Source organism: Perognathus longimembris, chromosome 28 (genome assembly GCF_023159225.1).
Source record: "Perognathus longimembris pacificus isolate PPM17 chromosome 28, ASM2315922v1, whole genome shotgun sequence".
NCBI lineage: Eukaryota > Metazoa > Chordata > Mammalia > Rodentia > Heteromyidae > Perognathus > Perognathus longimembris.
This window is the reverse complement of record NC_063188.1, coordinates 71,682,568-71,707,824: the sequence shown is the minus strand read 5'-3', so window position 1 is coordinate 71,707,824 and position 25,257 is coordinate 71,682,568. Positions and strand designations below refer to the sequence as shown.

Genomic DNA, 25,257 nt, shown 5'->3' with positions numbered 1-25,257 from the left:
GGCTATCCTCACACGTAGCCTTGTCTTTTCCTTTGTCACCCATTCATTTATTCTCTTGAGAATTTGTAAAGGTGCCCAAGGAAGGAACCTAATTGTCTTCGTGCTTTCCTCGTGGTGCCCAGCACATAGGCACCCTTTGATTATTTTGCTGGTTGGTTGATTGTTTCAGGCGAGCCTGGGGAAGCAGAAGTGCAGGAGGAGGATCATGATGTCACTCAGACAGAGGTGGCAGATGGGGATATCATGGATGGGGAGGCTGAAACCGACTCAGTGGTGATTGCTGGGCAGCCTGAGGTGCTCAGTTCACAAGAGATGCAGGTAGGGAGGCAGATCATCCAGTATTCCACTGTTGCGGCGCTGAACCAAAACCCAGGTGGTGTGGGTGGGTGAGTACTTGATTGAGATTCTTGCCTCAATGATGTCTGCTTTGCAGAGGAGCACAGATTGTATGCTTAGTAGATGCTCAGCAAATGTGTGCGAATTGTATTAAAGATGGGATGGGGCAGAGCCAGGGTGATATGTACTAGGAAATTGTATAGATCCCAACCAGAAACATAGGCACTGGTGAAATGTTGAAGTAGAAAGCTGGCCTGAGGCCTTTGTACCCTGGATCTTTGATTATTTGGCTCTGATAATTTCTGGAAGCTTTTCAGTACTACCTTAGTACCTGCGCTTACTGGGGCATTCATAAACAGCAGTTTCCTAAAGACAATTTATTATGTCTGCAGCTGGTAGCAGATGGGTAAGAAATTGGGCCTGTGGTTCTTAGAGCTGCTGGCTCTAAGGAGATTTGCATGTATTCCTGGAAAGTCCAAAGACAAACCTGGTTTCAGCCAACTGGGATGGAGGACTGTTTGATTGTGAATTGGCACCGTGGTAGTTGCTGTGCTATTTAGCACTAAGAGTGGTTTTATGTAACATTCTCTGTCACACATTATCCTAGAAATGTATGCTCCTTTGCTGGTTTTTTTTTAGGGTTTCGGTGCTAGCACAATCAGAGACTTGTGTGTATCCATATGTGTGTTCTATTTCTCTCCAGGTTGAGAATGAGCTGGAGGACCTGATAGATGAGTTGCTTGAGAGGGATGGCGGATCTGGGAACAGTACAATTATAGGTGAGAGCCCCAGAACTGAGTATAGCCTCTTCCTTTGCCTCAGTCTCTCTTGGGAGGATCCTTTTTCTCATCATCTGCTTGCTCAGCTCTGCCTAAGGGCTCATAGCCAACCTAGATTTCTGCTTGTCTTGATGTTGATGGTCTTATAAGATGAAAAATTCACAAGCTATTTACAGGCCTCTGGCATGTCTGAAGTGTTGCCTGTTTGGGGGGGTGGAGGGGGTGGCCATCAGTATAGATGATATCAGCATATCAAAAGGGCGTTTTATTCATGGAGGCCTAGAAGGATGTAGGCTGAAAAGTGTTTTCCTTTCAGTTCTTCAATGAAGTCCAGGGGTTTCTGCCTCTGTGTCTCAGTATTATAAGAGAGATCATTCCCTGAGGGTGGCCCCTTTTAAATCTTGAGAGGGAAAGTGGCAAAAGTTCCCTGTTACCTGATTTTGAGAGTGTATGTGCTGTTTTTATTTTACTGATTAAGCAAATCAAAGAACAAATGCAAGTGGACATGTATTCTTAAAGCTTACAAAGCTTTTTCACAGTCAGTATCCTCTGTGGTTTCACAATTAGTGGGATTGAAAAGACACATGTGATCATTCCATTTTACAGATGAGAAAACTGAGACTCAGACAGGTAAAGTGACTGGCCAAGCTTACCTAGCTAGTTGACAGCAAAGAATCCAGGTCTTCTCCCACATCAAAAAAAAAAAAAGAAAGAAAGAAAGAAAAGGAAAAAAAAAAAGAAACCAAACAAACAAACAAAAAAACCAAAAAGACAAAAAAACAAAACGACTATCTGTTAGGTGAACATAGCTACCTAGATGCGCCCAATCTGGAAAGGGAAGTCCTCTGTTGTTCAGTGAAGGCTCTGCTCTGTAACCTTCAGTGAGCAGAAGTGGAGAGGATGAATCACAAGAGGACGTGCTGATGGATGAAGCTCCTTCCAACCTCAGCCAAGCTTCCACCTTGCAGGCCAACCGAGAAGGTGAGAGCGCTGAGGCCAGAAAGGCCTCCCTTCTTGCCCTGCACGTCTGACAGACACTACACTAGGGTTTTCCTGGAGGCAGCAGCCCACATGTGCAAAATAAGGAAGCATCTGTCTGCATGCGCTGACATAGACCATCCTCAGCCAGTTTTTTCAAATAACATGCTTGCCCAAAGTTTGTCACTTCTTACTTGGTTCGCTTTCTTCTCACCCACCTGCTATCATCGCTCCAGATTCCCTCTTAACAACAGGATGTAGTTAGTAGCAAAGTAGGGCTGTAAAGGCAAGGGGGAACCAGTAGACTTGGCCAAGTCCTAGACCGTGGCTCCTCAAGCATCACCCTATAGACAGCCTCCACATTCCGCCACGCTGCTCTCAGCTTGTTGATATATGATTGCCACTCACAGGAAATCAAGGCTGGCTCACTAAGTCTGTTGAGTGCCTAAGATCTGATTCTTCGTCTCAGAGTCAGATATCCCATTGCCTTCATACTCAGTCTGCCAGCCTGCACAGTAGCCTGTTTTCTAGCTACTCAGTAGAGTCCTCCAATGTGCTCCCTTTGTTTTAGATTCCATGAATATCCTGGACCCTGAGGATGAGGAGGAGCACACTCAGGAAGAGGACAGCAGTGGCAGTAACGAGGATGAGGATGATAGTCAGGATGAAGAGGAGGAGGAGGAGGAAGATGAGGAAGATGATCAGGTGAGGGGGGGCTGTGTTTGGGTTGGCTCAGGTGACACACAGCTGCAGAAAAGCAACAGTCTGGGTTGCTAGCTAGCCTCAGCACCTTCCTTCCTCATGTGAACATATGGCCATGACAACCAGGCTTCAGAAATCCCTTACCTCCAGCAATTCTCCATCTCCTATTTTCCCTTAAGGAGGATGATGAAGGTGAAGAGGGAGATGAAGACGATGACGACGATGGCTCTGAGATGGAATTGGATGAGGATTACCCAGATATGAACGCTTCTCCCTTGGTCCGATTTGAGCGCTTTGACCGGGAGGATGATCTCATCATTGAGTTTGACAACATGTTCTCCAGTGCTAGTAAGAATAAAAGGGCTCAGCTGGGTTTTATCTCTTGATTCTTATACCCTTCTCTAGGGTAAGCCAAGCAGTGAAGCAGAGCAACTACACATCCAGTTATAGACGGCACTTCTTTTTCCTATGCTGACTTTTAGAGCAAGGGCTTTCTGAGTCCAACTCTCTCAATAGCATATCCTGACACAGAGGAATAACAGGCAGATGTTTTAGAGCCTGGACCACTTGATGATTTGCTTGATTGAAAAGGAGATCACGTCTGACTGCATCTACACCCACGCGGATGCTACAGTGACAGGGCAATCAAAAATCCATTTTTCAGTCACACTGGATCTTGAGGGTTTGGATGGACACCTTTGTGCTTGGCATTGGGGAGTGGATTTGAATAAATTCACTTCGTTCATCAAGGATGCGTCTTTTCAGGGAAGAGTGAATCTCTTCCTTCCTTCCCATCAACGTCAGATTTCCCTTCTAGCCTGAAGTTAGAAGAGTCAAGTTCTTAGACTCAAGCTATCGTCATAGGACAAGTCTTCATAGAACATTATATAGCAGAAAGCACTAAACTGTTCTGGTCTATTGTCTTGGCCAATAATCTCTCTTACCTCTGAGCCTCAGTTTATCATCTGTAAATGAAAAAAAATGTGAAACAAAAAATAGGTTGGATTAGAAACGTCTCAAAATACCTTTTATGATTTTCTGCATTTTTGTGGTTTTTTAAAATCAGTTGTCTTAACAGTTGAACCTCTGTCCCATCAACCAATTGGACATATATCTGAGGTGTGCCTACCCCGTCCTAGGCATTGGGATTAATGCAGTAAAGAACGATGCAGTCCTTGTCCCTCATAGGAATTTATGGTCTATTATGAATTATAAATAAAGGGCTACCTAACCCAGTCTGTTGAAGTCAGGCTCCACAGAAGTGATGTCTTAGGCCAAAAACAAAAGATCAGGTAAGGAAAGGGAGAGGAGTTTCCAGGATGGAGGGAACAGCATGTGTCTGAGTGCCATAGAAGTATCACTATGGCTGTAGTGTGGAGAATTGATTGGGAAAAGGTACTATCTAGGAGGTTGTTGCAGTATCTAAGTAATAGATGGTGGCATAAGCTATGGTAGTGTCAGTAGATTAGGTGTGGGAATGAGGGAGAAAGGACAAAGCTCAGGTTTCCGTGTGAGGAAGTAAGGCCCAGGAGACATGGTTGTGATGAAAACCCATGGATGAAAATTCTCTTGGGTTCTAACGTCTTTGCATATTGTCCTTGCAGCAGACATTCCTCCATCCCCAGGAAATATCCCTACCACTCACCCACTGATGGTACGCCATGCAGACCATAGTTCCCTAACGCTGGGCAGTGGCTCCTCCACAACTCGTCTTACCCAAGGCATTGGTCGAAGCCAGAGGACCCTGAGACAGCTAACAGCTAATACAGGCCACACCATTCATGTTCACTACCCTGGAAATCGCCAACCAAACCCTCCACTTATACTTCAGAGGTAAGTTACAAAGAACTGTTGGGCTCATTGGAACTGTTGTCAATTCTCATCTTCACTGAGCTTCATCATTATCTTGACTGGATGGGGAAATAGTCCCTCACTTAATGCTACTATCAAACCAATAAGGTGTGTGTTCCATTTCTCTATAGATTTCTATGGGAGAAAATCAAGCTGCATATTAGTTTGTTTTACTTAGAAGTCTTTTGTAGCCAGGCATGATGGCTCATGCCTGCAGTCTCAGCACTCAAGAGGAAATCTCTAGTTGGGGCTAGCCTGGATATGCTATCTCTAAAAAACATCCTAGGCATAATTCAGCAATTATGAGAAATCTCTTATGCCAAGTGCTTAATACCTGGTATAAATAAGGATAAGATCCTTGGTAGAGTTGGGGGGGGGGGTATACTAGTGTTTGAAATCAGAGCCTTGTGCTTGGTGGACTGACTACCACACTTCCAGGCCTGCTTTTTTGTCAGACATGGGGCTTGAACTCAGGGCCTGGGTGGTGTCCCTGAACTCAAGACTGGTATGCTACCAGTTTAAACCACAGCACCACTTCTGGCTTTCTAGTGGTTAACTGGAGATAAGAGTCTCATGGACTTTACTTTCTGGCCTGGCTTTGAACCATGGTCCTCAGAACTCAGCCTCCTGAGTAGCTAGGATTAAAGGTGTGAGCTACCAGCTCCTGGCTAGCCCTGCTTTTTATTGGTTATTTTAGAGATAGACTATAGCAGAGGTTTCTGTCCATTCTAACTTCAAACTACTATCCTCTAGGAGGCCTCTTGAGTTACTAGGATTATTGGCATGAGCCACCAGCACTTTGTTATGAAAAACAATTTTTAAAAGTAAAAGAATGAGGGGTTGGGGATTTAGCTCAGTGGAATTGCACTTGCCTGGCAAACGCAAGGCTCTGAGTTCGGTCCTCAGCTCTGGGGAAAAAACCAAAACTATAAAAGTAAAAGAATGAGCCTGGCAGCAGTGGCTCACACCAATAAATCCTAGCTATTCAGAAGGCTGAGTTCTAAGGATCCTAGTTCGAAGCCAGCCTGGGCAGGAAAGTCTGAGACTATCTCTAATTAACCACCAAAAAGTAGGAAGTGGAGCTGTTGCTCAAGTGGTAGAGCCCTAGCCTTGAGCATTTTTTTTTATCTCAGGGACAGTGCTCAGGCTCAGTATTCAGTATTCAAATCCCAGGACTAGCACCAGAAAAAAGTGAAAGAATGTAAAAGTTGTGAAGGGAATACAACAGAAATGTTATATCCTAACATAGTGTCTCCCATGTGGAAGCTTGTTGGTGGCAGTCACTGTATGCCAGGAACTGTAGAATAATATGCTACATCAACCCAAATAAACTGTTGAATCAGATGACTAAGGCATGTATGTGATATCTTGAAATCTATAATCAAATTATGAATTAGTGCGGAATCCAGATGGAGAACCTTAATAGGATTTTGTGGACTCAACAGTGACAGTGATATCCTACCATTACCCTACAGGTTGCTTGGTCCCTCAGCTGCTGCTGACATCCTTCAGCTGAGCAGCAGCCTTCCCCTACAAAGCCGGGGCCGGGCCCGCCTCTTAGTGGGCAATGATGATGTCCACATCATTGCCCGGTCTGACGATGAACTACTGGATGACTTTTTCCATGACCAGAGCACAGCTACCAGCCAAGCAGGCAAGTTTGTGTGGTAAAGTTTGCTGACTTCTTTTTCCCTACTGAGAAAAACATTTTTACAATAGCCAGAAACACTCCATGGCTAGCCATAGACAACAGAAACATCATTCTTTCTAGGTACCTGCAATGTGCCAAACATGTGATAGACCTTGGATTCTGCTAGGCACTATTTAGATCAGTGAACAAGGCCAAGTATTTCACTTCCTTTATTTCCCTACAGGAACCCTGTCTAGCATCCCCACAGCCTTGACCCGCTGGACAGAGGAATGTAAAGTTCTTGATGCAGAGAGCATGCATGACTGTGTTTCAGGTATGTGGCAGCTTGTTGAAGCCTTCCAGGGGCTAGGATGAATGCACTGATAGAATTGTTTCCCTTGATAATCTGTGTCCTGAAGCTGAGCCTGTCAGCTTCCTTCTCTGATATTTATCTCTTTGGTAACAGTGGTTAAAGTACCCATTGTCAATCACCTGGAATTCCTTCGCGATGAGGAACTAGAAGAGAGGAGAGAGAAGCGCAGGAAACAACTGGCAGAGGAAGAAACAAAAATAACTGATAAAGGCAAAGAAGATAAAGAGAATAGGGATCAGAGTGCCCAGGTGATTCCCAAGGGCTGGGAGGATTCATCTTTAGCCATACATATTCTTAATTCTATGATTTTTGTAATACCTGAGGTACTAAGTCATGGTATAGGGCACTCACATTGCATCTGGAAAATCACCTCTTCCAAATTCACCATTTGCCCACATGCTTTTTGTTTTGTTTTTGTTTTTTGTATCATTGATGGGGCTTGAACTCAGAACCTGTGCTCTGTCCCTGAGCGTTTGGCTCAAGGCTAATGCTCTACCACTTGAGTCACAGCTCCAGTTTTAGTAGTTTATTGGAGGTAAGAGTCTCATGGACTTGTCCTAGAATTCCCTGCCCAAGCTGTTTCAATCCATGATCCTCAGATCCCAGCCTCCTGAGTATCTAGGAATACAGACATGAGCCACTGGTGCCTGGCACTTACATGGCTTTAGGAGAAAAAGTTAGAACCAGAAATAAATTATTTCTCCAGTATCTTTTTGGAGAAAGCTGTAGTAGATAGCAGAACTGTTCCTCACACGACAGCCACACCTCAGTCTACCTCCAAAGACTGCAGCTATGAAGAGATTGTGACTCAGCTCATATTTTTAGTTGGTTCATTTCATTGTTTAGTAGATTTCCAATGAGAGGAGCCTTACAAGGATGACCACAGTCCATCATTTGAATTAACCTCTGGCTTAGGTGTCAGGTGAGATAAAATCTTACCATGAAACAGATACCATGTACTAGGATTCACCTTCATGAGTTTTCTACTATTCACTTATTTCATAAAGAAGCTCCCCCACTTTTTTCTGAAACTTCTGGGACTTTGGACAATGCCATTTTTAAAAATACATAAGATGCCAGTGGCTCTCATATCTAACTGTAGCTTCTCAGGAGGCTGAGATCTAAGGATCACAGTTCAAAGCCACCCTGGGCAGGAAAGTCAGTGAGACTCCTATCTCGTGTTAACCACCCAAAAGCCAGAAGTTAGAGCTGTGGCTCAAGTGGTAGAGCACTAACTAATCTTGAGCACAAAAGGTAAGGGACTGGGGCACAAACCCTGAGTTCAAGCCCAAGTATACACACACACACACACACACACACGTATTAAAGGTCAGGATGTAGTTCAGTGGTGTAGCATTTGTGGAACCAGGGCACAAAGGCCCTGGGTTTGATCTCCAACAATACGAAGTTATACAAAGTATAAAGATACTGAGTTTTGTTACAATAACAGCTTAATATATCTGATATCTTTATAAATTTAGTGACTGATAAGCAGTAACATTGTTTTAAGCATATGAAGAAGGATGGAAATCATCTGACTAGCAATCATTGAAAGTGGGAAAGAGACTGTAAGTGATAAAAATGCATTTGCCTGGCATGTTTGAGTTCCTGGCTTTGATCCCCAGTATGACAAAGGAAAAAAGTAGAGTATAGAGATAGAAGTATTTTTTTATAGTCTCAGCCAAACTCTACTGTGATTTTTTTTTTAATCCTCATTATTCATTTGGTCCTCCCCTTAGTCCCCGGATCCATTGTTTTATTACATTTCCACTGAGCTGTGTCCCTGTCTCTTCTTCCCCAAAGCCATTCTTGAAGATTATATGCATGAAGAAATAAAATATATATTTGTATAGTGGAAATGATAGCTTACTTTTAGTCACATATACAGAGCACCTTCCATCAGGTCACTGGGCAGATAGTGATTCATAGATGACCTCTGTCATGTGTTGGCAACAGTCCCAGATTGATCTTCCTTTCTCTTTGCAGTGTACCATATCTAAATCAAATGTCTCCACAGAACAGAATCTCTCAGGTAACTTCCCTCCCTTCACCCCTTTTCACTAATTGACTAATGGATTCTTACTCTTGATCCTTCCACATAGCTGGCCTATCTGGGCTGAAGATAGACCCTGGTGCTCTGTGGGATGAGGTAGTAGATTGTATAGTTTTAGGGTCATACCCCATCTTGGAGATAACTATACAGTCTACTGTCTTTCCTACGGTAGTACACTTACCTCCGACTGACTAGCTCTGTTCTGGTTTCTGTTTTGATTATGCTGTTTATTCTGACATGTATAATTGAGGTCCTACATCTTAGTTTTTCCTCTGAAACAGTATGTATATCCTTGGGGTGGTTGGTCTTTTAGTACCCACCATGATATGGAACTTTATGAGACTTCCTGATGACACTGAGTGGTTCTCACATGCTAGTCCTCAATGGAAATTATTATGGGGGTGGGTAATGTGATTTTCACCACTGAATTTATTCCATTCAAAGGTATGGTTTTTATTTGTAAGAGGTTATATTCTTCCTAGTTCTTTGGTATCAAAATTTTGTTAATAAATTATGTTGATTTTTTTTACATGCTTAAACTAAGAGTTGGTAATGCCTACTTTAGTGTCTATTTTTTATTCTTTATTTGCCTAAATCTTATTGGTCCTTGCGATCTAAGAGACTAAAAACACTGCCTTGGACAGTCTGCTTTGGGGGAAGGTAGCTTTTGAGCTAAATGATATGACCATGTTTTCTCTTGCTTCTAATCTTAACAATGGTCAGTAGCTGTTTTCATGATTTTAACAATTGGCCCATATGGCATCATATGTTTCTCCACCCCTATTTTCATGGAACTTTGTCCTGCTTCCATATACCTTCTATATTCTTTGGCACTTAAATTTGTAAATAATTGTATCTTTTTGAAAATATTTTTTAATGCTGGCACCAGTGTCTCAAGCCTGTAATTCTTTAACTTCTCAGGAAGCTGAGATCTTAGGGTTGTGGTTCAAAGCCATCCCAGGCAGAGAGACTCTTAACTGCAATGAACCACTGAAAAACCAGAAGTGGCTCTGTGGCTCAAAGTGGTAGAGCTCTAGCCTTGAGCAAAAGAGCTCAGGGACAATGCCTAGGCCCTGAGTTCAAGGCACATGACCAACCAAAAAATTATCTTTAAATAGATTCCATTTATCTTTAAGGAGTTGCCATTTTAACAAAGCTGTTTATGAGTCAAAGCCTACACAGTACTTTTTAAGACAATGAAAAGAGGACGGCAGGTGTTCTTGTGCCCTTAACCTAGCAAAAGTATCTGAAAGGGTCTGCCACTGGGTAAAATAATGGCCTTTTGCCTTACTGCTCTTATTAGAGAATTCTGCTCATGCCAGGGTGAGGTAGTAAGTTGTATTGTTGTGGGGTAGGGATTTTAGGCCCCAGTAAGAAGATAACTATACAACTTACTACTTTCCTTGGTGTGTTGCATATTCACACTTAAGTGTTATGTTTAAATTGATTCTATCAACAAAAATTGTAGACTTTCCTTAGATAATCAGGGGTGGAAGAAAAGAAGGGGAAAGGAGAAAGACTAGTTAGGCTGAGGCAGATAACTTGTCCTTTGTTGATTGGAACATGTAATTATTTTACCTTTGGGCATAAACTCAACACTTAGCCATTGACTATATGATTACTCAGTAATAGAATAAAATATATAGAAGGGGACGTCAGGTGTATTTTAAAGATTCAGGCCCCTGTGGTTCATGCCAGTAATAATACCTGCCTATTCAGGAGATGAATCTAGAGGATCTGTTCACACTGGGCAGAAGAGTTCACTAGACTCCATCTTCAAAATTATCAGCAAAAAGCAGGGATGGAGGAGACAGGGCTCAAATGGTAGAGAGACAATCCAGCAAGCACAAGGTCCTGAGTTCAAACATCAGTACCACCAACAAAATGTTTTGAAGGAAATTCTGATGATTTCTTGTTCCTAGGAGATAAGGAAATGGGAAAGTAGACTTTTTTTTGCCTCACCCTACTATGTGGCCTGAACACTTCCCCTTTTTGCCTAGGGCATAGAAAAGCTTTAATCCTTAGGATCTGTGGATCATCCTCATCCTGGATGTCCTAGACCAGCCAAGATCTGCTTCTTTCAGTACTTGGTTGTAGGAGCAGTTGGTTGCTTGCTTGTCAGACCACAAATGCTGATTGGAATGATTCCCCTGGCCCTTGGCCATTAACCTCCATTATCTTTCTTTCGAGAAAGATGGGACTCCTATGCCTGACAGCTACCCAACAACTCCCTCTTCAACTGAAGCAACTACATCTGATCGCAAGGAGGCCCTTGGCGTTCTGCAACCCTCCCAGCAGCAACCAGCACTTATTCCCCCACCAGCCTTAGGAGACATTCCTCAGGAGCTACAGTCTCCTGGTGGAGAAGGAGAGAGCTCTGCACAGCTATTGATGCCTGTAGAGTCCGATGAATTGGGCGCCACAAGAGCAAGTGGAGAAGCAGAAACAACTCAGATGGAGTTATCTCCGGCTCCCACTATAAGTGAGTAGAATTTGATCTTTAGAGAGAGATGAAACTGGAGAGAAACAGGGATATCTTTGTAGATTCTCTTGAAATGGATAAGTCAGAGTTTGCACATCAGCTTTCTTGGCCAAAGTTGAGGTTTCTTCTCTGTGTCCTCAAGTGATTATTAAGGGTCTGTGACACTGATAAAGACACCTATAGGTTATTGAGGCAAATGCCCTGTTCATAAATGCTAGCTTTATGATTTTGACTGCTTTGAAAGCATCTCTCCTAAGTAGGTACTATTATTAATCTCCAAATATTATGTATGTATGTATGTACTTATTTTGCCAGTCCTGGGGCTTGAACTCTGGGTCTAGGTGATGTCCCTGAGCTCTGTTTTGCTCAAGGCTAACACTACTACTTGAGCCACAGTGCCACTTCTGACTTTTTCTGAGATTAATTGGGAATAAGACTCTCCAGACTTTCCTGCCCACGCTGGCTTCAAACTGTGATGTGAGTATCACAGTTTGAGTAACCAGGGTTACAGGCATGAGCCACCGACACCTGGCTTTCAGTACATGTTTATTTAATCATTTTCACATGTTGTGATTCCTTCAAGGAAACCTTTTTTATTTAGATAATTGAAACTGAAAGCATTCCTCACCTGAAGGAAATCTTAAGTGTGGATGGATCCCTTACATGGTATACCCAGGGACAGTGTTCAACAAGCACACCTGGAACACTCAGTGATAGAAAAGCCTCGTAGTCTTGAAGAGCAAGTGAGCTGGAGGGCTGAACAGTGAACTAGCAGGGAGTTACGGTAGAGAAGAGATATCTGTCCCTAACTGTTCTGAAAGAGCAAGTGCCCCATTTCCCGAGACCTAACCTGTCCCTCTTGACCTCCTAGCCTCCCTTTCCCCAGAGAGAGCTGAAGATTCCGATGCACTGACAGCTGTCAGCAGTCAACTGGAAGGCTCTCCTATGGACACCAGTAGCTTGGCTTCCTGCACCCTGGAGGAAGCTGTAGGTGACACATCAGCAGCTGGGAATGCAGAGCAGCCCACAGCAGGGAGCTCCACTCCTGGGGATGCCCCGTCTGTTGTAGCAGAAGCCCAAGGCAGGGCTGATGGGTCTGCAGAATCTTCCCAGCCAACTGAGGACAGGTAAGCACTGTGTGGGCAAGAAGAGAGTGTGGACATGATAGGTATGTATGTGTTTGTTCTTTTTAGGAGTTGAATCAGGAATCTATAAAGCCAGCAACTGTGAGTAGGTATATGTACCCCAAAAACTGGCCGTCTCAAATCCACTTAATGTTAGGAAATTGAGCCATGAAAGGTAGTAGGGTAAAGAAAGAAAAGAAAAACAATCTCAATAAACCAGATGAACTCTAATGGATAGTTGAAGAGGGGTGCCATGGTGACCTGAGGAGAGCCAGGAAACACAAAGCATGTTACAAAATGGCAGTTGAGGTGGTGGGGCGTAAATAGGATCATGGACATGGGGCAGAGTCACAGGAAACTAGAGAGTTCAAAAGCCTTGCGAGTTCATGGTACAGGTCTAGCAGGTCCAATAACCTATTGTCCAAGTCCCAGCTCCTGCCTCTAGGAAGTCAGGCATGCCTGTCACCTAGGGGAGGGGTTTTATTTTATAAGATTTCTTTTTGTTTTTGTGCCACTACCACGGGTTCTTGTTTAGCATGACTGTCAGTCTACCACTTGAGCCATAACTCTTAATTCCTGCTTTTTGCTGCTTATCATCATAAAAGAATTTCTTGATTTGTCTGCTTGGGTTGGCATTAAACTACAGTCCTAAAATCTCAGCTTCCTGAGTAGCTAGGATTATAGGTATGAACTACATGGACTCAGCCTGGAGAGGGTGTTTCCAACTATATTCATGCTTCCTAACTAATGGGCCTTGTCATTATAGTAGGGAGATCCACTTGATTTCTGTTCAAGTAGGGGGATGTTATTGTTAGGGGTGATTTGTAAATGAAAAAACAGAAAGCAGATGGCCGGAATGATTTGTTTCTCTCAGCTCTCCCCCTGCATCCTCTGAGAGTTCTTCCACCAGAGATTCTGCTGTGGCCATTTCTGGAGCAGACTCACGAGGGATTCTGGAAGAGCCACTGCCTTCAACAAGCAGTGAAGAAGAAGATCCCCTCGCAGGTGAATTCGGTGTTCTTGCTATCCTAGGATCATTTTGGCGATCTGAGGATTGTCAAAAAGTTCCCTTCATATGGGTAGTCACTTGTGTAAGAGGAGTGGCAATAAAGGGATAGTGGTTACATTAAAAAATAAGCCTGGTTTAGAGGAATCAAACTGACCTTTAGCTTACTCATATTTTCCTACTTCTGGTACCTACCTATACAACATAGGGCCATTATTTAATGTCTGATATTCATTGATACTTAGTCAGCTTTCTGTTACTATAACAAACTACCTGAGGTAATCTACTTTAAAATAACAGGAAAGGTGGCTGGGAATGTGACTTAGTGGTAGAGTGCTTGCCTAGCATGCATGAGACCCTAGGTTCAATTCTTTAGTACCACATAAACAGAAAAAATAAAATTACATTAAAAATTATAAAATAAAAACCAGGAAAGGTTTGTTTTTGCTCACAGTTTTAGGAAAAGTCAGTCCATGCCAGTTGGCCCTTTTGCCTTTAGACCTATGATAAGGCACTAATACATCATGGCAAGGAAACCATGAGGAGGCACCAGGATCCCAATATCCTTTTCAGGAACTCAGACGACTTTCAACTTGGCCCCACCTATTATACTATCTTCCCAATGGTGCCATGGCTTTAGATGGTGGGTATGTCAGCCTTATTTTTCCAGAGGAACCTTTGCAAGAAGTGAAGAATTACAAAGCTACTTTTCCTGAAACAATGACATGGGCTTCTTTTCCCTGTGTGTAAAGATGTATTGCTTGCCTCTCCCTTCAGGTATCAGTCTCCCCGAAGGTGTGGACCCCTCTTTTCTGGCTGCTCTACCTGATGACATTCGTCGAGAAGTCCTACAGAACCAGCTGGGTATCCGTCCACCAACCCGAAGTGCTCCCTCCTCAAACAGCTCCACTCCTGCAGTAGTGGGGAACCCTGGAGTCACGGAAGTGAGCCCTGAGTTCTTGGCCGCCCTCCCTCCAGCCATTCAGGAAGAAGTATGTGAGAGGGAAGATGTTGGAACAAGGCTTTATATTATAGGGCAGGTAATAGCTATTCCCTATTGACTTCTTCTGTCCCATAGGTGCTGGCACAGCAGAGAGCTGAGCAGCAGCGGCGAGAACTGGCCCAGAATGCCAACTCAGACACTCCTATGGACCCTGTGACTTTCATCCAGACGCTGCCCTCTGACCTCCGCCGAAGTGTCTTAGAGGACATGGAAGACAGTGTGTTGGCTGTGATGCCACCTGATATAGCAGCCGAGGCTCAAGCCTTAAGACGAGAGCAGGAAGCACGGCAACGGCAGCTCATGCATGAGCGTCTGTTTGGGCATAGCAGCACCTCTGCCCTCTCTGCCATTCTCCGAAGCCCAGGTACAGAGGGAGGCAAGTGGGAGAGCTTTGGAATATCTGGCTTTGGCCAAACAAAGCTGTTTGCAACTTGTCACCCTCTTTCCCCAAGATAAATTTATTTTTCCTTTCCTTCCAGCTTTCACCAGTCGCCTCAGTGGCAACCGTGGGGTTCAATATACTCGACTGGCTGTGCAGAGAGGTGGTACCTTCCAGATGGGGGGTAGCAGCAGTCATAACAGGTACCTTTGTCTTCATGTATTTTCACCTTTTAACTCCATACCACAACTGTAGCTTATCAGTCCAGCTCCCTTAATTTTATAAGCAAAGAAACTAAAATCCCAAGGAGCTGAGGCATGGCCAGGCTAAGTGACCGTGCCAGGTTATTTTCTTGAACTGGGAGAGCCAGATTGTTTGAACTCCTTTCTCAGAAAGCTATACCTTTTGAGTTAGCCAGTTATTTAAGGCTGGGCAAGGCAGATACTTCCCATTTTTTGTTTTGTTTTTTGTTTTTGGGGTTTTGGTTTGGTTTGGTTCCCCCCTCCCCCACCTTGGTTGTGGGACTTGAACTCTGGGCATGGGCACTGTCCCTGAGCTCTTCAGCTCAAGGTTAGTGCTCTACCACTTGAGCCACAGTGCTACTTCTGCTATTCTGGTGGTTAATTTCCTGCTCGAGCTGGCTTTGAACCATGATCCTCATATCTCAGCCTCCTGAGTAGCTAGGTTTACAGGCATGAGCCACCGACCCCTGGCATTTCCTATAGTTTTAACAAGATCAAATGCCACCTGCCTTCAGGCCACTAAATCAGTTAACAGTGGGCCTAATATGCCAAAATGTGATGTTTTTTGTAAGGTGGACACCCCCTTATAGTCTAGAGAAGGCACAAGTAAACATTTTTTGAGACTAGATGAAGTCAATTTTTTTGTTTGTTTTTAGTTGTTATTGTAATGGTGATGTACAGAGGGGTTAGTTACATAAGTCAGGTAACATGTACATTTCTTTTTGGACAGTCACCCCTACCTTTGCTGTCTCCCAGTTTTCCCCTTCTGTCCCCACCCACAAATTGTCCAGTTCATTTTCAATCTAGTATCTGCTGCATTTGTCCCTCCATTTCTGTGCCCCCTTGCCCTCCCAGAGACAAGTGGGAAAAAAACCCTCTTATTTCCATTTCCTAGAGTTCATTTCAACAAATATTTTATATGATTAGAGACACGTAGACCTTTGTTTTCGTCCACTAATAGTATCCTCCTTTGGTCTCACTGTGTCTGAATGCCTAGAATCCTGTATAATTTAATCATGTCCTCGTAGACTTTAGATTTCGCTTCCACATGCAGTCCCATTTTTTAACCAATCATTAAATAGTACAGACCTACCTGGATTGGAATTTCTGCTTCCTTTCCAGTGGTCATATGATGGGCGGGGACAGATATGTCATCTGTTTGAGCCTCTGGTTCATCATCTCAAAAAGTGGGTGATTCTCAAGGCTGCTGGGGCAGAAATTACAGACAAGGTGCCAAATATGCAGTAGACTCACAGGAGAACCATTGTTAAGAATACTCTCCCTTCACAAGCCTGAAAGTATCCACACATTCCCCTGAAACCAAAGTTTCATTGTTAACCACAATAACTCTGCTTTGTTTGTAGACCTTCTGGTAGTAATGTGGACACTCTCCTCCGACTCCGAGGGCGGCTCCTTCTGGACCATGAAGCTTTGTCTTGTCTCTTGGTCCTACTTTTTGTGGATGAGCCAAAGCTCAATACTAGCCGTCTACATCGAGTACTAAGAAACCTCTGCTATCATGCCCAGACTCGCCACTGGGTCATCCGCAGTCTCCTGTCCATCTTGCAGCGCAGCAGTGAGAGCGAATTATGCATTGAAACACCTAAGCTCTCCACAAGTGATGAAAAGAGCAAAAAGTCAAGCAAGAGTTCTGTGTCAAGTAGCCATGAGAATCGTCCCCTGGACCTACTCCACAAGATGGAGTCCAAAAGTTCCAACCAACTTTCCTGGCTCTCAGTATCCATGGATGCAGCCTTAGGCTGCAGGACTAATATATTCCAGATCCAGCGTTCAGGAGGGCGTAAACATACTGAGAAGCACGCAAGCAGTGGCTCCACTGTCCACATCCACCCTCAGGCTGCTCCAGTTGTTTGCAGACACGTCCTAGACACACTCATTCAATTGGCCAAGGTGCGAAGCTTGAAAGAAACCTTAACTCTTAGGAATGGAATAGGGGTAGCAGTCTGGGTGAGGGTCAGATGCTAAGGAGACTAACAAATCTCTGTGCTGTTCCTTTTGTCTGTTGGGCCTTATATGGTTTCTGAGAAATTGTTAAGTAAGTACAAGGGATTGTGGGGGGTGGTGTCTTTTATTCTGTCTATAGTCTGAATGGTTCTCATTTTACAGATAAAGAAGCTGGGACTCAGAACATTTCAGTGGCTTATTCATGCGACTAGAAAGTGATGGAACTGGACCTAAAACTTAGTGCCAATTCTATCGGTGTTCTTTGACTAAAAAGCATTGCTTCCATGTATTAAGGGCCCATCCTATGCCATGCACTATACCAAAATACATGTTCTCATGTAATCTCAGCAACTTTGCAAAGCAGTGTTGTCCTCCGCGTTTATAAGCCCGGAGACCGAGGTGCAGAAAAGATTGCTTATCATTTTGTCTTGCTGCAAAGCCCTTGCTCATTTCTGTAGACTGCTTCACCATGTTTGATGAAAGCTCCTTTATGCCATATGCCCCATGTCACCAAAGCTGCCCAAAGGAGAGGAGAGTCTCAGAAGCCAATTGTCTTTGCCTGTCAGGAAAGCTTTTCTCTCCAGAGACCCCTTAGATCAAGCCTGTCCTCCTTTTCCCACCAGGTGTTTCCCAGCCACTTCACACAGCAGCGGACCAAAGAAACAAACTGTGAGAGTGACCGGGAGAAGGGCAGTAAGCAAGCCTGCAGCCCGTGTTCCTCACAGTCCAACAGTGGTGGCATTTGCACGGACTTCTGGGACTTATTGGTAAAACTGGACAACATGAATGTGAGCCGGAAAGGCAAGAACTCCGTGAAGTCAGTGCCAGTGAGCACTGGTAGTGAGGGGGAAACCTCCCTCCACAGCCTGGAGGCCTCTCCACTTGGGCAACTCATGAACATGTTGTCACACTCAGTCATCCGACGGAGCTCTCTCTTAACTGAGAAACTCCTCAGACTCCTCTCTCTCATCTCAATTGCTCTCCCTGAAAACAAAGTATCGGAAACACAGTCTCACTCCGGTAGTAGTGTTTCTTCCACTGCTGCCACCTCCGCCGCATCCACCACGACCACCACTGCCGCCGCCATGTCCACACCCCCTGCTACATCCACCCCTCACACTCCTGTTCCATCTCTGGTTGCTGCCACAGCTATTTCTACCATTGCCGTATCTGCTTCTACCACCGTGACTACCCCTACGACTGCTACCACTACTGTTGCAAGTAAGTGGGTGTATGTTGGGAGCTGTGGAGTGTGGGTACTTTAACCTCCACCCCGTACCCCTCCCCTAAATAGTTGCAATCTACCCATTTGGTGTTTTGTGTTTATGAGAGCAAAATATGTTCATTCTCACTCCCATCTGCCCCAGTTTCCTCAGCTGCCTACCACCCTCCCTCCCTTCTCCCATCCATCTCCCACATCCTTTCTCTTTTCATACACAGATAATCCTGTGAAGATCAAGCATTCCCAGAATATATCTTCCTTAGACTAGGTATCAAAAGGAAAAGAGAAAGAAAGGGCAAATTTGTAAAGAACTCCCAGCTTTTTGCTGAAGTTCTTAGGAAGACATAGTTGGCAACCAGACTAAATGCAATGTGAATTAGGCTGGTCAGGCCATCCTAGGAAATGAAAGGAATGATCCCTATAGCACATGACTTAGGATGTGTCTGAACAAGTAGATTTAAAGGGCTACTATAGCAAGGCAACAGTTAGAAGAAAGTCTAGGGCTCTAGGAGTGTGACTTAGTGGTAGAGTGCTTGCCTTGCATGCATGAAGCCCTGGGCTGGAAATGGTCCTGTGGCTCAAGTGGTAGAGCACTAACCTTGAGCACAAAGAGGCTCAAGCCCTGAGTCGAAGCCCCTGGACTGGGGAAAAGGGTGGGGAGAGGGAGGGAGAAGAGACCTCTAGGAGTCTTTGTTACCCAAGTTGAGATTTAGATGTAGTAGGTCCATTTTCACTTTTGCTACTTACCCATTTGGAAGCTCTGAACAGTTAAATCTCTGCCTTGTAACAGTCACAGCCTTATGGTGTTCTGTCTGTTTACTCAAAGCTTCTACTACTAAGGGCAGCAAATCTCCAGCAAAGATGGGTGAGGGAGGCAGTGGTGGTATGGACTTCAAGATGGTATCCTCCGGCCTCACTGAAAACCAGCTACAGCTCTCTGTGGAGGTATGTTTAAGTGTTTCTTACCTGCCAAGGTTAGGACAAGTAAAACCACACCCACCACATGTAATGCTTATGCCCCTTCTCTGTTTTTCCCAGGTATTGACATCCCACTCTTGTTCAGAAGAAGGTCTAGAGGATGCAGCCAATGTGTTACTACAGCTCTCTCGAGGGGACCCTGGGACACGGGACACAGTTCTCAAGCTGCTACTGAATGGAGCCCGCCATCTGGGTTATACCCTTTGTAAACAGATAGGTAATAAAAAGAGTATGATGCTATGTCTTAAAAGTATTTCCTAAGCCAACCTCCAAGCTAAATTACACTCCACCACACACCTTGAGCTTGGCCCCATTTCCCTCTGCTGACTTGAATGTGAGCAAGGCTCAGCTTCCCCAATACCTGGCATACAGGTGGCATTCCCAAGGGAGTGCATAGGAACCTCACGGCCTCCTTCTCCCTAACGAGTACCTATAGAGCCCCATGATGAGTTGCAGAGGCAGCTGCACTACTACCTTAAAGTAGTGCCTGTTCTTGGTTTTGAGTAGTTTTGAGGATGCAAAAATTCTAACACAGACTGTTGTTTGGCCAAGAAGAAAGTGAAAATGCAAGGTGACCAAATTAATGTGGACCAAAAGTAGAGCCCCCATTTTCTGTAATTGTGGGGATTTCATTGTTGTCTCCCACCCCTATCCTAATCGTCTCTCCTTGTTTAGTTCCATTGAACTAATATTCCTAAATGGAGGTATATTCCTAAATGGAATATTCCTAAAATGGAGGTGAGGAATTGATTGGCCTATATAACTCAGTACTTTTTTTTTTTTTGCCATATGAGAATTACAAGGTTCTTCCTCTAGATTCTCTCTCTGTCGTGACTTCTACATTACCCATGAGCTGGACACCGGCTAACCACCACACTATATATTTACCTCATAGCTCTCATAGCAGTCTTGGTAGGTTAAGCCATATTATTTCCATGAACAAGGAAATGGAATTGAAAAATTTGGATTCACCACAAAACCTCAGTTAAAAGATGCACAGGTGCTAGTGTTTCACAACTGTAATCCAAGCTACTCAAGAGCCTGAGATCTGAGTCTGTGAGACTTTTTACCTCTTAATTAAATTATCACTAAAAGTTGGAAGTAGAGCTGTGGCTCAAACAGTAGGATGCTAGCCTTGAGCCCAAAAGCTCAGAGACAGTACCTACGTTCTGAGTTCAAATCCCAAGACCAACTCCAGAGAGAAAGAGTGAATGGAGGAGAGGAGTTTAGACCCTGGATTGTCTGGTTCTAGAATAAATTATTTTTGTGCACCAAATTGTTATGTGTAGACTAAACGGATTCCTGAGGTGAGGTAAACTGAGGTCACCAGTTGATCTATGAGCTGGACAAGGCAAAATTCCTATTTGCTTTAGCTCCTCTTCAAAGAGATGTCCTGGATTGATTTGGCTTTCAGCTATTGCACTAGGGAAACACTCCAGTCTCTACACTTCTGCCTATCCAGGTACCCTACTGGCTGAGCTGCGAGAATACAACCTGGAACAGCAGCGGCGATCTCAGTGTGAAACCCTTTCTCCTGATGGCCTGCCTGAGGAGCAGCCACAGACCACCAAGCTGAAAGGGAAAATGCAGAGCAGGTGGGTAGTTGCTATCCTCTCCTGTATGGGCTGGATGCTGGGACAGTTGTAAAAGGTGGTTCCTGCCAAATTCCTCTTTGATTTCCTTTTTCTTGGTGATGTTCCTATCTGTTCTAAACACATGTGACCTGATTTTTGTTCTCATTCTCCCCACTTCTGAAGTCCGTTATCTCTCTCATCCTTGCTCTGTTTATACTTTGATGCTGTCAATATATGCAAGCCACTTCTACACTATCCAGGTTTGACATGGCTGAGAATGTGGTAATTGTGGCATCTCAGAAGCGACCCTTGGGTGGCCGGGAGCTCCAGCTGCCTTCTATGTCCATGTTGACATCCAAGACATCCACCCAGAAGTTCTTCTTGAGGGTGCTGCAGGTCATCATCCAGCTGCGGGACGACACACGCCGAGCTAACAAGAAAGCCAAGCAGACAGGCAGGCTAGGTATGGAACTACAGTGTCCAATTGAGGGGCAGGATTGGTGTTGGAAGAACCATGAGTCCCTTTAGGGGCTAGATTCAGTGCTCTGTTTGACTTTCCAAAAGGAAGGATCAAAGTGTTGATGACTACGCTGTGTATCTCATTCAAGCTATCCACCTAAGTAATTGAAAGTAGGGCAGGTGGGAATTAAGGTGGGTGGTGGGCAGAAATCCGGCAAGGGCGTTGGGAACCAACCTTTTGTTGAATAAGATTTAACTCACTGGATGTGCACTTCATTTCTGCTTCCTCAATCACTCCTAACTAAAACATGGTAGCCATGTGACCTCAGCCATTGGCCTGCCAAATCATCTTTCCTACCTCTTTCTTTCTGTCCCATAGTACACTCTCACATGTCACCACCTTGCCTAGCACCTTGTCCCCCCCCCCCCCCCCCCCGCCCTCCTTATTTGTAATGATAGGTCTTAGTGTGCCTGGTGATAAGTGAGTATACTCAGAAGCTGCTTGAACTTATGCTCAAAGATCTCAGCAAGAAGCCCTGTGGCAGCCCTGGAGATGAGAGGGTTGGGCATTCCCTCTTTCTATGTTTTATATATCTTGCTTCCCTTTGTTCTTTCTCCCAGGTTCCTCCGGTTTAGGCTCAGCTAGCAGCATCCAGGCAGCTGTTCGGCAGCTGGAGGCTGAAGCTGATGCCATTATACAAATGGTACGTGAGGGTCAAAGGGCGCGGAGACAGCAACAAGCAGCAACGGTTAGCATGATGCCTGTGGCCCCTCATTCATTTGTCTCTCCCTCCCGCACCATTTCATCAATGGGGTTTCATTGGCCTTACCTTGTGTGCTTTTGCATTAAGTTTGCTATATGAATGCTTTTGGACAACAAGGTTGCTTTCTTCTATTGGCATTTTCCTTACTGTTTGTTGATTGGTTTCTTGGCTTGAAGTTCGGTTTGGTTTAAAGCTTGGCTGTCATCCCATTCTCAGCTATCCAGTCAGTAGTGGTGCTTTTGCAGACTGCCTAATGCTAAGTGTCTGGGTTCTGAAGGGATGTGGGGTGAAGATTTCTTTCAGTGTCATGGAACAGTACAGATACAGCAGAGACATCTCAGGAGTGCTATCCTTGAAAGTCTCCCAAGCTTGGTACACATCCCATGCAGCCACATCTGTCTGGCTGCTCCTCCCATCCTGGCTTCAGCCTCTGTTCTCCATAATCCCTTGGTACTCAGGCACTTTAGCAGGATGTTTTCAGGTACTTAAAGAGCCAGCTCAGTGTTAGGGTCCCTGCATAGAGTGACTGCAATAAAAGCCAGGCATACTATGTGTGCTGTGGCATTTTCATTGTTTTTGTGTGGAATTACTGCTATCTATGTTATCGTTAATGTTGGACATGCCAGGTATAGGGTATACCTAGGTCTGTAACTCTAGGAGAGTAGAAAGGAAAAATAAAGAGCTGTTCTGGAGTATTGTTTTCTACCCAGTGTCTTTCTTATCACCTGCTGATAGGTGTTGATTCTTTAAGCCACCCAAGAGAGATTTCACTATTTTCTCTATCTGAACAAATGAAGGGGGAAAGCAGTCCTATCCTCTGGCTATTTGAGTTTACACACACATACTCACTCTCTCACAAACACAAATACTGCCCCGGGTGGCTTGAAATCAGTATCCTGGAGGCATGTTCCTGACTGGATCTAGGGCTGGAGTGGAGTGCACAAAATGCAGGGAGCTCTTTGGAAAACATGTAGGCTCTAGAGTGCAAAAGGAGGTGGGAAAGCCATCCTTAGGACCTAAAGTGCCACAGAGTGTGCTAACCAGAGAGCAGAACTATCTTAAGTTCAATATGTGGGAAGAAGGTTAATCTCTAGCCTATTCCGAGTTAAGCAAAGTTGCAGTCTGTATGTGACCGTATCTCCCTTTTATCCAGTCGGAGTCTAGCCAGTCCGATGCATCTGTCCGGAGAGAGGAGTCACCCATGGATGTGGATCAGCCATCTCCTGGTGCTCAAGATAATCAGTCCATTGGTCAGTACTAATTCTTATTTCTAGCCCAGCAATAGGGAGAACCAGTCTTAGAGAATGTCTACCTGATCGCTTGTCCCCAAATTAAATAAGCTCAGTGCTTTCCAGATTGTTTCTGTAAATGTGAACTAATACTAAAACACACTGAAATTCTTGTAGTAAAGAAACTAGGTGCTAGAACATGCTGGGATAATGAATTCAAAATAGCTAGGGCTACATAGCAAGACCCTGTCTCAAAAACAACACACACACACACACACACACACACACACACACACACACACACACACACACACACACATATTCTGTATTACGCATGGAGAAGGCCTGCATTTTGAGTCTTGGCTCCCCTGATTACTTGGCTCAGATCTGAGGGAAACCTGTCATTTAAAATTGAGATATTCACAAGCATAGGGCCCCAAGTTTAAACCTTAGTTCCTTAAAATTAGGGATATTCAAATGCAGCAGTGGTACTCACTAGATACTCTGTTGAAAATGAACTATACAACTCATGGTGGGGGCGGGAGGGAAAAACTGAGAGAGATCAAGGGAAAGGGTGACACTGTCCAAAAAGAAATGTACTCTTTACCTAATTTATGTAACTGTAACCCCTCTGTACATCACAGTTATAACAATAAAATTAAAAATTGGGAATATTTGTACTTGTTAGGACTCAATAAGTAGTAATTGGCAAAGTACTTGGCACATGGTGAAATGCTATTGTTAGTGGCATTTCTCAAGGTTTGTTGTGCACAGAATGCTTCTGGGTACCCTTTGGATACATTCCTGTAGGATACTATTCTCATAGGATATCCTTTTTTTTTTTTTTTTTGCCAGTCCTGGGCCTTGGCCTCAGGGCCTGAGCACTGTCCCTGGCTTTGCTCAAGGCTAGCACTCTGCCACTTGAGTCACAGCGCCACTTCTGGCCATTTTCTGTATATGTGGTGCTAGGGAATCGAACCCAGGGCTTCAAGTATACGAGGCAAGCTCTCTTGCCACTAGGCCATATCCCCAGCCCCAGGATATCCATTTTTTAAATGCTGTATTGAGTCACTATTCATCCGAACTTTACAAAGATAGATGTTCCCATGCTCTATTCATCTTTTTGGGGTTTTTGATGTTTTGTTGTCAGTTGTGGGGCCTGAACTCAGGGCCTAGGCGCTGTACCTGGGCACTGTCCCTGAGCTTTTCGCTCAAGCTTCGTGATCTACCACTTTGAGCCACACACCTCTACTTCCAGTTTTCTGGTGGCTAATTGGAGATAAGTCCCGTGGGGACATTCCTGCTCAAGATGGTTTTGAACCATGATCCTTAGTCTTCTTTAACTCAAGGTAATACTATTTGCAAGTGCCAGAGCTAGGATTCAAACCTAGTTCCATCAGAGCCTTGAGGAAGTCAGAATTTGGGTAGCGGATGAAAAATAAAGGTCAAGAAGAGCCTGAGCAAAGCAGGGATGTGATGAGGGAGGACAGAATGGCTGGTGAGGAACCACTTGCCTCTCACCCAAAAGAGAGATACAGTCCCATCTTGCTGTTAGGCTACTGCTGAGCTGTTTAGAATAAAGCCCAAAGGGTACCAAGAAGATCATAAGCCATGAGGGTTTATTAGTTATACAGTGGCTTCTTGGGTTTTAAATCATGCTGGGGTAAGATGCCTGATCAAAAGGCATGAGACTTAAAAGTAGGAAGGTTCTAGTTTTATGTCCTGCCCCTTGAACCTAAAGGTCTGGGCAATTTTTCTGAGCTTTTTGCTGAAGGCTAGTGCTCTACCACTTGAACCTACCACCACTTTTGGTTTTCTGGTGATTAATTGGAGAGAAGTGTCTCACAGACTTTCCTTCCCTGGACTGGCTTTGAACTGTGATCCTCAGATCTTAGCTTCCTGAGTAGCTAGGATTACAGACGTGGGCCACCTGCTCCCAAGTCTGTTCGTGGTTCTTGAACAAGATGATAGAGAGGAAGCAATCTGCTTCCAAGGGCAGCTGTCAGACGTTAATGAGGATAATGTCCTATAAAACACACTTTGTGAACTGTAATGCAGTAGCCGAAGTTGGATTGTGCTTAGGTAACTTAACCCACAGATTTCCTGTGAGTTAATGAGGCAATGACTT

General features: G+C 44.4%; 1 protein-coding gene across 12 annotated transcripts in view; it reads left to right on the top strand.

The window, feature by feature from the left end:
- The window catches only part of Huwe1 (HECT, UBA and WWE domain containing E3 ubiquitin protein ligase 1), a 158,470-nt gene that overhangs the window by 126,075 nt on the left and 7,138 nt on the right, over positions 1-25,257 (top strand). For 8 of the 12 annotated variants that reach the window (XM_048336497.1, XM_048336504.1, XM_048336503.1 and 5 more), the window contains 24 exons: positions 170-318; positions 1,040-1,115; positions 1,998-2,096; positions 2,665-2,798; positions 2,975-3,143; positions 4,400-4,628; positions 6,122-6,300; positions 6,521-6,610; positions 6,743-6,897; positions 8,636-8,681; positions 10,897-11,184; positions 12,056-12,311; positions 13,183-13,313; positions 14,092-14,306; positions 14,393-14,681; positions 14,797-14,899; positions 16,303-16,849; positions 17,527-18,124; positions 18,952-19,070; positions 19,164-19,320; positions 20,566-20,698; positions 20,938-21,140; positions 21,758-21,885; positions 23,054-23,150. In XM_048336497.1, the coding sequence (XP_048192454.1) occupies positions 170-318; positions 1,040-1,115; positions 1,998-2,096; positions 2,665-2,798; positions 2,975-3,143; positions 4,400-4,628; positions 6,122-6,300; positions 6,521-6,610; positions 6,743-6,897; positions 8,636-8,681; positions 10,897-11,184; positions 12,056-12,311; positions 13,183-13,313; positions 14,092-14,306; positions 14,393-14,681; positions 14,797-14,899; positions 16,303-16,849; positions 17,527-18,124; positions 18,952-19,070; positions 19,164-19,320; positions 20,566-20,698; positions 20,938-21,140; positions 21,758-21,885; positions 23,054-23,150 (4,590 nt within the window). The remainder of the gene's footprint in view (positions 1-169; positions 319-1,039; positions 1,116-1,997; positions 2,097-2,664; positions 2,799-2,974; positions 3,144-4,399; positions 4,629-6,121; positions 6,301-6,520; positions 6,611-6,742; positions 6,898-8,635; positions 8,682-10,896; positions 11,185-12,055; positions 12,312-13,182; positions 13,314-14,091; positions 14,307-14,392; positions 14,682-14,796; positions 14,900-16,302; positions 16,850-17,526; positions 18,125-18,951; positions 19,071-19,163; positions 19,321-20,565; positions 20,699-20,937; positions 21,141-21,757; positions 21,886-23,053; positions 23,151-25,257) is intronic. The other 4 variants (XM_048336502.1, XM_048336505.1, XM_048336506.1 and 1 more) reach the window with 4 other exon arrangements.